This window comes from Kryptolebias marmoratus, linkage group LG10 (assembly GCF_001649575.2).
Source record: "Kryptolebias marmoratus isolate JLee-2015 linkage group LG10, ASM164957v2, whole genome shotgun sequence".
Classification (NCBI taxonomy): Eukaryota; Metazoa; Chordata; class Actinopteri; order Cyprinodontiformes; family Rivulidae; genus Kryptolebias; species Kryptolebias marmoratus.
In genome coordinates, this window is record NC_051439.1 from 7,881,001 (window position 1) to 7,893,357 (window position 12,357).

General features: G+C 40.8%; 1 protein-coding gene across 1 annotated transcript in view; it reads left to right on the top strand.

Moving 5' to 3' along the window:
- Positions 1-12,217, top strand: part of plpp2a (phospholipid phosphatase 2a) — a 14,048-nt gene extending 1,831 nt beyond the window's left edge. The window contains exons 2-6 of the mRNA XM_017411003.3: positions 9,017-9,168; positions 9,256-9,518; positions 10,264-10,321; positions 10,906-11,082; positions 11,163-12,217. Of these exons, the coding sequence (XP_017266492.1) occupies positions 9,017-9,168; positions 9,256-9,518; positions 10,264-10,321; positions 10,906-11,082; positions 11,163-11,318 (806 nt within the window). The 3' untranslated portion in view covers positions 11,319-12,217. The remainder of the gene's footprint in view (positions 1-9,016; positions 9,169-9,255; positions 9,519-10,263; positions 10,322-10,905; positions 11,083-11,162) is intronic.
- Positions 12,218-12,357: the final 140 nt, after the last annotated feature.

Sequence of the window (12,357 nt, forward strand, 5' to 3'; positions counted from 1 at the left end):
CATATTTCCTGGTTTTAAACAAACCAAACCCAACTAAAAAAAAAAAAAAACAACAAAACTGTGGGATGAAAGCTTGCAGGGAGGTGAGACATCATGAGTTCCCGTTGAGCGGTTTTAATTTAAAAAAAGAAAAAAAAAAAGGGGGGGTGAGTCAAGGTTTTAGCACTTGGTTGTGAAATCAGACGATTCGTCACGTTAAATTGATAAGATTGACTCCTTCTGCTGTGTTTTTCTTTCTTGGCGAGTTCCCACAACATTTTTTAAAAAGTGAAAGCTCTGCAGATGAAGGTGGAGGATGATGTTTTTACCTACCTGTCTGTCTGTTACCAAAATATCTCATGAACCATGGATTGAATTTTAATAAAACATGCAAGTAACCATTAAATGTACCCCTCCAACTGATTGACTTTTGGACTGAACTTGCACAAAAATGGCCCTAACTCAGGCAGTTTTCCAGATATGGACCCAAAGTTTGATGCGGTTGTAGCTGAGAGTCATCCTTTGACCTAACAGGCAGAGGTTGAGATGCATTCGTTCAAAGAATGTTAGGGCTTTATTTTTATTTAAATTTCTTTTAGCTTGTGTCAGTGAAAGACTGCAGGATTACAAAGTAAACTCTTAATTGAGTTATTCTTTTGTACAGAAAAGTTTGTGCCTCAAACGGCTTGTTTTCTGCAGTACGAAGCTTTTTGCTGCTCCAGTAGGCCTCGAGCAAAGAACAAGTGGCTGTCTTGAACTTTTCGTCCTCAGCGTTTATTTATAGTCGTGTAAAGTCAAGACACTGAAGAAGCATTGTCTCCAGGGGGTATAAAACCTTCATTCAGCCGCTTTTTCTGCTGGCTACTTTTCATTGATTGACCAAAAATATTTTGTAAAACGTTTGCCTGGAAGAGTCCCTGCATTTTCCCTAATCTACATAAAGATGCAAAATGTAATTTTATTCACAAGAAACTGTAATTTTCTTCCTCCCCAAGTTTGTTTTCGTTGATCCACGGGTGCAGCCATCTTTGAGCAAGCAATCGCCGTTGCTGTAACACAACCACTGATTGGACAAGAGTTCTCATTTATCTGCCGAGGCTTCTGATTGGTCGATTGGAGGGGGTGACACTGTGTCGTTCTCCAGGCGTTGGACGACAGATTAATGTCCAAGAAAAGAACAGCTGGATTCTACCAAACAAAAAGAACGCCAAGACAATCTGTTTCAAATCTCCAGTCAAAATGTTTTAATTCAAATCTATTTTACAAGATTATTTCAGGTTTACAGTTCCTTGTCTTGGCTAAGTGAATTCTCAATCTGGTTTTCTGAAAACTGTGTCCTTCCAAAAAGCCAAATATTTTTTCTAAATGGCCTCCTATTTCTGAAACATCTGAACACCCTGATTGTCCCTGGTCCTGCTGATCAACAGGAATAACCCCAGCCTGTTGGGTCACTGCGGGTCACAGGAGTTTGAGCTCAGTCCAAAAACATCCAGTACCTAAACATTTCAACACTTTAGAAGTTTCAGCAGACTGCAAAATGGGAAATAAATAGAAAATTCTTTCATGATTCATTCCCATCAGATGAGCTGCAGGTTGGTAAGCAAGAAAAACGATGTAGTTTGTGCATTTTGTTGAAGTGAAACATTATGAAATTCATACTCATATCAAAATAGTTATTGTTTATCCAGAGGCTGCACAGCTGGTGTTCAGCTCAGCAAAATGTTACTTTGGTGCCATTTTAACAAAATGTTGACACACATCAGATGTTTATCAGTTCACTGTGTCTCATAAATGCAAAAACTGCAAAAAAATAACCAAAAGAAAAAAGTGTTGAGTCCAGTGAAAACCAAAATGAAGCTTTTCTGTTCTGATATAAATCTCATCCTGTTGCGACCTCAGAAGCGCTCGTCACTACCGTGTGGGTTTGAAAGCGCAAAGAGTTGTTTCTGCTTTTTGTCTGATAAAAGGTCAGAGTCACACAAACATAAAAACCTCGGAGTTCAGCACAAAATCAGTCGATCAGACTGTCAGTCAAACCTCTCACCCACAGTCTATCTCTGCTTTTGCTCCGGTGTTGTTCCTGGTACCCGCTGGAGGAAACCTAATATCTGAGGGGCCAAACCTCAAGTTCTCAAACCATCAGGAACTGTCAGGGCCACCACCTCCTTGTTGGTTTTTTTTAATTTTATTTTTTTTATTTAAAATATGAAATGGTTAAAGTAGCAAAACCTGCCAGCCTGCCTGCTCAAACTTGTCCGAGCTGCTGATGAGTAAGAAAGAAAACGACTTGTCTGCAGCGATCATCACATTATTATTATTATTTATTTTTTTTAAATTGTAAAGCCAGAAAGTGTTTGAGTAGCTGATGACAGACGAAGGTGAAGCTAATTTCTTCTAAACCCTTAAATATTGAATATCACAATGGTTAATGTTTGCCAAATATTTTTTGGATAATATTTTTGCATTGAACTAAACTTCCAAATCTAACACTGATTAATCCCTAAACTTATTAATATACCAGAGGAAGTGTAAACAAAACAAAATGCATAAATTAAATACATAGTAGTAATAATAATTTCTTGAAGGGATGCATATCACCTATCATCTTTTCTGACAGAGTTTCAAACTAAGATAATGTTAAGACATGAACGGATAGAGTTATAGCTTTTTTAGGCAAACCTTATCTTTTAAGATCTCATGTGATGTTTTAAGATCTTCCAAGATGAGTTTGCACTCAAAGTATACGCTGAGGATGACTCACTGCTACTACCACACCAGATTTAGCTGCAAGTCTGACTTCTAACAGGCAGGCAGAGTTGACTGTATTAGATAATGGCACGTTTTAAAAACAGATCTTACTCCATCAGTTTCTGCTCAGAGTACACGTTGGAGCAGTCTCAGCTACTACCACACCAGCTTTTAGCTCAATATCTGTAAAATTTCACTGAGTTGTAGCCATTTTGTGTCAGCCAAGGCTGATTATCTGTGGTGGCCGTCTTGAAAAGGGTCGACACGAAAAGTTAATCAGTTGTAGGTGAACATCCAAGGATTACTTTCTGAGAGTTTTATTAAAATGTGGCATGACATATTTTGCTAATTCAGCAGACAAATTAACACACACATAGGGAAGAAAACTAATTTCCCACATTTCACCTTTTGGCAGCAAGCAACAGATATCAAAGCATACATTTATCAAAATTGATTGATTTTTTTTGCATTGTTGCATTAATAACCTTTTAATAAGAATGATGATAATATCTTTAATAATGTTAATAATGTTTAATAATGTTACCTGTAAAGTAAAACCCCTGCAAAGACTAAATGGGGAAAAACAAGTAGCCCTAGTCTCTCTAATGGTAATTAAATACACCAAGTAGAATATTTGAATCCACTAAAAATCACCTTTTTCTTTTTTAATTGAAGCTCTTTCCATCAAGTCTTTGTAGGAATTTCCCAGGAAAAATCCCCGACCTCACAGGAAGTGACGGCCATTATTTGCACAAACAGTATTTCTGAATACAGTGGAAGATAAACCATTTAAAAACCAAATCCCCTCTCAAACAATGATGGCCACTATGAACAGAATGAAACATTTGAAACGTTATTCGCAGAGAAACTACAGCAAAGAACACACTGTTGCTCTCACACTGTTCTGCCTGAGGTCATTTCACGGGAATGCTGTCCAGATAAAACACAAAGCAACGAAAGACCGAGGGAAAAGTTTCCCTTCATAAACAGAAGGGTTTCCACAAGTTAAATATTTGTTTTCTGACTATCTCAGCTGGATGTGGATCCCTCGCGTCGGTCTGTGACTGGTGTCTGCGCGGACGTAGAGATCTCAGTCATCTGTTGAGCAAGAAGACCTCAGACAAATGTACACACCGCGTTGCTGCTGTCGCTGCTGCCCATTTGTGGTTCTGTTCTTTACAAATATCTCAGTTGTCTGAGTTTTAAAGCCCCCCCCCCCCGATTCGGCCCCACAGTTTGTGCAACGTCCACTCATCTTGAGGGCTGAATAACAGGAACGCATCCCGCTTCCAGCTGGGTCGGAGGTCAAGGGGAAGTTGTACTTGTGTCTGATCCCACAATTCCATGTTTACGTTCTCAAAGTAAAATTGGGGTCGTGCTTTTGCCAGAAGACACTATGAAATGTCTTAATCTCTTGAGTAGGTTTTATATCTGGGGACAAAAAGTCCGCAGGAACTTTTGTTATTTCCTGTGTTCGACTGTGAGATGACCCAATTGTTACATTGTTCGGGGCTGAAGAGGCGCAGGCATGTAACATATCAAAGCAGGATGAGACGAGCTGATACGCTGTTGAACTGCTGAACTGCATAAAGTAAACGGGACGTAAAATTCACCTTTTTGGACTGTGGGAGAAAAGCAGATTACCTGGCGAAAACTCCTGCGTGCACAGGGAGAATAGGCGAAACTTCACACACAAAGGGTTCAGCTGAAATTTGACCCACTTCGAGACAGGAGGGCTAACCGCTGCTATGTTTTATGTCACTAAACTCCAATTTATGGTGCATTAGGTGGAGTTCAAAGAGGTAACTAGAGGAAAAGGCTTTCTTGAATGGAGGGAGAGACTTTCAGATGGATTGGTGCAGCAGTAATGTGCGTTGTGTACTGGTCTGTGGCGGCAAAGCTTGGATCATGAGCTCACGAGCACAAGCAGCTGACATGACCTTCCTCCAAAGAGCTCGGAGTCGCGGTCGCAGCTCCTCCATGTTTGAGGGGCAAGATGCACTTTAGGCAGCTAGGGAGGATGTCTTCTTGAATATTGTTCCAGCAGCTTAGCTCTGACATATCTCACAGCTGACTTCGTCCCAAGAGCCCCCAGCAACACAGCTGGGAGGAGCGAGGCCTGCAGGTCTTGCATCCGGCTGCTGGCCCCGGGACCCAGGCTCAAATATACAGCAGAGGATGGACGGACGTGTAAGAGAGGATCTTCACATTGATGTTTAAATGGAAAAATACAAAATGTGTTGTTGTGTGAAGCAGTCAGCAGTTTCCTGTTTTATAGCTTGTCTTTCTATTTTAACCTTTAATATATCAAAACATTCAGCTCAATCAGGAAAGGTGTGCTGTGACTTTTGGTTCTTTGGAACTCCTGTATTTTAAGATTAATTGTAATTTTAAGATAACTTTAATTTAAAATAAATTTTCCATAGAAATACAGTGATCTCTTCAGTTCCTTCAAAAACATTATTCTCTTCAGATCTCCATTCTTAAACATAATTATTCGTTTTTCCTCTTTGTTTCTTATGCTACTTTGGTTTTAAATATTTTTCTCATTTTTAGCTTCTAGCTACTGTTCTGCTTTTAGTTTTTAGCTTGTTCTGCCTATTTTAGCTTCTGTTATACTTAATTTAGTCTTTCTTTTGCTTGATTTTACTTCATCAACTTAGTTTTAGCTTCTTACAAGTTTCCAAAACAAAAAAAAGTCATTCAGCTGCAGTAGATATTTGCAGTGATTTTTCACAGAAAATACAATTTCTCTGGTTTCAGCATGTTTTTGTTTTGTAGCTAATCTAATTAAAGACTTAATTAAGGATAAATTCTTTGAGTTAAGGAGGCTTCCTCTTCAGCTCAGGCCTATAAAAACAAACCAGACCCCTCTGTAATAATAGAGCAGATGGAAACTCTCCATAGACTGATGCTGGTTAACCTGTGTGTTTTAAGATGTCTGCTCACATCCCCAGCCGGGCAGCGCTCAGCCCCTGGAGACGTGTGTCAAACAAGCAGCCTCTTATCTAAATGTTATCCTTGCACCCTGCAGAACAAACAGTGGTTGGGCTGGACTTCAAAGTGGAACTGAGAGCATGCTTGACCTGCTGGGGGAAAAATGAGCTTGGAGATGTGGAAGAGCAAAGGGAGGGCTTCCGTTTTCTTTAATGAGGAACCGGACTTATTCAAAGGGAGTTTATACCACTTTGTTCAGAGACGCTGACAAATGTCCCCACAGACGTGAGAGTTTATTGAAGACTTCCTCTGGAACCGTGGTGTTGGACAGTAAACAGGAGCCAACTATCCATCCGTCCATTTTCTTTACCAGTGTCTCCTTTCCGGGTCACGGGGAGCTGGTTCCTATCTCCAGCTGTCACGCTGGGAGCGGCGGGGGGACACCTGGACAGGTCACAAGTCCATCACAGAGACACATGGAGACAAACAACCATTCACACATGGGTTAATCTGCAACTAGACTGTCCCCAACATGCATGTTTTTGGGTCTGTGGGAGAAAATCAATTAAATTTAAAAACTCAACAGTGTTTGTGACACAGTAATTCAAAAGGCATCCATGACATGTCTCAGCTTGACATGTCTCTTATTTTCAGTGTCACTGCTCCCGAAAAACCTTCCTCTGTACTTTAAAGCCCAGTTCTGGTTGAAGTTCTTCTGTTGATTTTTCAGTTTATCCTTAAAAAGTGGGCAATGATGCTTTTGCGTGTGTGTGTGTGTGTGAGAGAGAGAGCTTCATGGATGATTTATAATGAAACTCTCAAAGGAAATATTGGGTGTGCAACTGCAACTTTGGCGTCAACCTGATTCAAAATGGCCACCACAGCCAACACGTGCTTTGAGCGTTAACCCATTTCTCATGTTTATTTTCAAGGTTTGACCAAAACAAAACGGCTACAACTCGGTCATTTCTCATAACTCTGGTATTAAATGGTAACGTGCAATATGCATTCCTCCAAGGATTTTTTTAGGCCTTTAAATTTAATATCAGCTGTATTATCAAAAGCTTTGGGAAACGAAGGAGAGAAGAATAATTGTTGAGGGATAGAAATATTCCCGACTGTATGATTAACTCTTCAGCAAAGGCTTAAAGAGTTTCTCTTCAAATCCACACACCTACAACTTAAACAGAACATTTTATAAGTAATGGTGTCTCACAGAAGTTCAGGTTGAATCCTGCTGCATTTAAGACTGATCTCTGTTTACTCTGAAAACCTTGTGATGGAAAAAGGGAACTGATTTGTAGCTAAAGTGTCTCCAGCCTGCAGCCTGTGGTCGCGTTCGCCTGACAGAATGACGTGTCTTAGTGAACGTAACTGAACTCATTTCTCAATTTGTGGTGAAAAAATGTTTATTTTGGTGTTATATATTAAAATACCTCGTTTCTTTCAGAGGTGATGCAGAAAACTGAGTTTAAAGCTAAGAGTGTGTTTGTTGTGGTTACAGCTGCAGATCGTACATAATCCACTCACTATTCTGCATTTTAATCTGTTTTTAAATTGCATGAAATCTAAGCGAACAGAGAGTTTCAGGTAGTTTTTGTCTCGGGGTAAGCAAATCTTTTTTTTTGGAGGCAAGAAGCAGAAAAAAAGGAAACGTTACATTATGTTCACACCTGCAGACTTTTAAAGTGACTTTATTCCACTTTTATAGCACCACTGTCTAAACATGACGCCTGTGATTCACGCTTCTCCTTTTTGAATTTCTGTGGTTTTAGTTCCGTTTGCCAGACTTGCAGGTAACCCTCTCCAAGGGAAGTAATGCCAATAAAGCTGTTCTTATTGTGTTATAACTGGTAAGTTAATATAAGCTCCTAATTCAACAAAAGCCCTCCATCCAGTCTTAGTTTCAGCAGGAAGTCCTTAAAAACAGGAAAACCATTTAAAACTTATAGGAAGTTTCTGACATTAGTCCTGTAGATTAGATTGTTTGACTCAGATTTAAGAGACAATTTAGTTTTTTATTTTATTTGTTTTCTGAGGAAAAAGCCATTTAAACCCAGTGTTTTCTTTCACCCGAACAAGAAAAGCTTAGACATTATAAAAATCATTAATCACTTCAAAGGTCAGCAGCGTTTTATTACTGCGGCGAGCGTGTACAGGCACGTTTTCATGCACGTCTTCAGACACGTGAGAGTGAGTGTGTGTGTGTGTGTGTGAGAGCTCGGCTCCCAGGCCCTTTACAGTACAAACGCTGCCCCTGAGGTCAGAGGTCACGACTGCAGTAACCTGCTGGTTCCACAGTGACAAGTTCTTTGTTATAAAGAGTAAATGTGACTCTGCTGCCACTGATGATAAATTCATTCACTTGGCAGCGCTGGGCGTTTGGCACAAAGCTGCAAACTTGAAACTGTGTGTTCTTAGCTGTTTCCTGAGCTGTGAGTCACCTGGTCGGGCTTCTTTCAGAACCGGCCCACGATATCGTGTCACTATCACAGGATGTGTTTTGGATGAGCTGTTTTTTTTCAGTTTGTGCCTCTCCGCGTTGCCCCTGTGGGGACGTGTTGGCATTTGTTCCTGCAGAAGATTATTTCTGTCCTTTGGAATGTTATTGTGTGGAAAAAGAGACGGCGTTATTTCTCTGATTCAGTGCTCTGGTGTTTTTGAGGGTTCCCCCTTATAATTTAAACCACTGCTGCTTTCTCTTCACCATTTATACTGCCGAGTCATGCCAAGCAGACACTTAAACTATATGCTTCGCAACAACCAGACAATTCCTTTCAGAGCTATCGTGAAATCGGGTCTATTTAACATCCGATTAAGATGAAGCTTTGATTTGATCTAATTATAGAATATATATTATCACATTAACACAGTAAAGTCTGTTTGATGCTCTGATCTGAGGTCACATTTGTTTTATACTTTTGTTGTTGTCGATGTTGCAATGAAGTGCTCAGTATTTATGTAAATGTTTATTCCCTTTTGTAATTTTAATTTATTCTTTGGATAATTGGATTTGTTTCAAACTGAATTAGGATTTATGATTTGGACTTTTTACTTATTTATTTTTATTTTTGGTATAGCAGCCTGAGATGACTTGTTGTGAGTTGGTGCAATAAAAATGGAAGCCCTTAATGCCATTTTAGACTGAGATTGTGTTTGTGCTCAGATTGTCCTGTGGAGAACTGTCAGCTACTACCACACCCGATTGTAGCTCAATATATGTAAAATTGTTGTTGTAGCCATTTTTGCATTTTTCTGAACAGTTACAAAGTGGACTGATTATATGTCATAATGATAAAGTTGTTAGAAAACAAAAATTCTGACTCTTTGGCTTTTTTCTTTTTGCCTCCAGCGGCTCTGCCTTCAGCCATCCTCACTCTGAGGTTTAAACCTTTTTTGAGAGGAATCGACTGCGACGACGAGAGCATCAAATATCCCTACAAGAGAGACACCATCTCTCATGGCACCATGGCCGCAGTCACCATCACCTGCTCGTTAGTCATCGTGAGTCTCACAAGTGCCAAAAGCACGTTTAACAAAGTCCCTCCCCTCGCCTAAATTACCCGTAAACTGTTTCCCGTCCCTTAACAGATCACCACAGGAGAGGCCTTTCTGGTGCGCATAAATCGCCTGCAGTCCAACACCAAGTTCAACTGGTACCTGTGGGCTCTCTACAAGGTGGTTGGCACCTTCCTGTTCGGCGCAGCTGTCAGCCAGTCGCTCACTGACCTGGCAAAGTTCACCATCGGTCGCCCTCGTCCAAATTTCTTAAGCGTGTGCAACCCGGCGAACTGTAGCGGATACATGGTGCACATAAACTGCAGGGGAAGCTACCGCAACGTGACAGAGTCCAGGTGAGCTGTTACAGCGCTACATCGCTCCGGTGCAAAAATGTCTTTACTGAAATGTCATTAAGTCCACCAAGGAGCTTATGTTTTCGGCTGTTGTCATAAAAAACAATGGATTACATTATGGTGGTGATCCGGATCGCACTATTTTTTTTTTTTTTATCACTTTGTGGCCGTGGAGGTTTGTGCTCTGAGTGCTTCTAGATACAATATGTTCTTGGTGGTTGTGAAGCTGTTTACAAGCGATGCACTTTGAAAATATCCATCCGTCCGTTTTAAAACGTGAAACTGCAGAGATTTCTATTTCTTATTCTACTTGTGAGACCCCAGTCCCTTTCATTTCATGTCCTGAATCCATAACCTTCTGTTTTTGAGGCTGTGATCCCTTCTAGTAATTGAAATATTTGAATTAGTTTTATATTTTTACAGCAATAAGAGCTGTTATTCCTCCTCAGGAGCTTGGCTTTGCCAAAGAAACTAGAACGAGCAATGCCCCCTAGTTAAGGTCACCTCTGTCATGTCTTTTAGGTTTTAGTCATGACTTTAATTTATAACTGGTACCAAATAAAAAGCTGCTAATAAAATCTATTTCAGCTGCTGTTGAGTCATAAATTGTAGTTGGTTTAAAAGACGTGACCCGAATCAAAAAGCAGATTTTTCTGTCCTTTATCCTTAAACTTGTACTTATTGAAAACTGAGAAGATAAATTTAATTAACAATAAGTCTCCTGTGTCTTTTTTTTTCTCCTCAGGTTGTCGTTTTACTCCGGCCACTCGTCCTTCGGGATGTACTGTATGCTCTTTCTGTCGGTGAGTCTTGATTGCGTGACACCGTGCGCGGCGGTGCACGGTGAGATTTCCCCCCCCAAAACACACAGAAATCAGCCAAAACAGGAGGCAGTGGTCAGGACGGCCTTACTGCTCCGGATTAAAAACACCATTGTTGTAATACTTCACATCAGACAATGGCAGGAAGGTGACCGATTTAATGTGAGAAATATTGTGTCAGCCAATTTAAGGGCTCGTTCAGATCTCTTCAAGTTGGATTTGTGGAAAGCTTATGAATAATTAACATCTTAAATGCTGTTGATGCAACTTCAGTTTGGAGAAACCCTCTATTCTGATCAGATTAATGAGCGAACAGCCAGTCTGAGCGAGTGGTGTCCTAAACACCTGAAGCTCTGACTAACGAGGACTTACTAGAAGAATAAACCATTTTGCTTGATGTTAGATATATATTCTTTATTACTTCAACCAGTAAAAATGGTCCAAATTGCATTAAAATGCTGGAATCTTTCCCTGTTGTTTTTGGAAGTTAAGTTATACGTAATACATGTAATGTTTAGTCTTTCTGTACAATTTGACAAACTTTAAATGTGTTTTTCTGTCCACAGCTGTACATCCAGGCCAGAATGCAGGGGAAGTGGACAAGGCTGGTTCGACCCACCATCCAGTTCTTCCTGGTGGCGTTCGCCGTCTACGTCGGCTACACGCGCGTTTCTGACTTCAAGCACCACTGGAGCGACGTCCTGGTGGGCCTGCTGCAGGGCGCGCTCATCGCCGTGCTCACCGTGAGTTCAAATTCAGAACGCTTCGCTCGCGTCGGGTCGTCTCGAGCACAAAGCCCACCGTCTCTTCCTTCCGCTCCCAGGTTCGATACCTGTCGGATTTCTTCAAGAATCGGACTCCGCCCTGCGCGCAAGAAGAAGAAACGGCGGAGGACGAACAGCTCGAGCGCAAACCGAGTCTGCAGCCTTCAGAGTCGCATCACGGAAACCACTACAGCTGCTCCACCGCACCTGTATGAGCTTCCAGCCCAGCTCGCACTCACCCGGGCCGAACAGCAGCTCCGGTACCTAAAGAACTATGGTGAATGCAAAAAAAGAAAGTGTTCTCTCTAACACAACAATTTAACAGCTTTGAAAAGCAATTCCTAAAACCTGTTGGGACAGACACTCCATGGTGATTTTATAGTATGGGTGTGTGTTGCAAAAATGTACCCGATTGACTGGTGTGTGTGCGTGTTTGTGTGTGTATTTGTGATATAAACATATTTTTATGTTCTCACTGATTCCCTCCTTTGACCAGTACAAGCTTTTCAGATTTATGTGAAACCAAAAAAACGACAGCTTCAGAATCTTCCTCCCCCTAAAAACGAGTCGAGAAGCGGCCTCGGATCGCCAGAAACTGCACTCCTCCCCACGTCGCCGCGGTCAGATGAGACTGACGCCGTTTTTCTGCACGCCGGAGCTGAACGTATCTGTCTGTGCCCACTTTTTATTTTCTCTCCTCCATATATTCCATCAGTAGAAAGTCGTCACGAAAGCTTGTACCTAATGACTCACAATTTGTACGCGGAGGCGACATGATAAATGTGTGAAGTACTAACATTTTTATCTTTTTATAGCTACTGTAATGAATGTCGTAGTTGTTTTTTAACTGAATAACCACTTCTGTGAATTTTTTTCTTTTTAATTCCACTTTGACACATTTTATCTTAAAGACTGGGAAGCGAAGGCCGACTGCCAAAGGAGGCACGTTTCAGTTTGTTTTTTTCCTTTTTGTATCAAGTCTTGCACAAAGTAAATACCTTCTTAAAGCTCTCCCCTCCCTCTTCATTGCTGCATAACCTGTTGTGAAACTACATACTATTGTTTCTTCCAGCCAGCTTATGTAAAGTTTTCTTTATAAATGTAAGCCAGCACATCGGCCGTTTGTGTCTGCTTCCTTCAGCAGCAAGTAGAGGATGAAAAGTGGCATATATGTGACAATGAGGGACAGATTTTACTTTTTTTTTTTTCCATTGAGCTATTCTTTTCTGTGCTCTTATTCAAAACTGACAACAC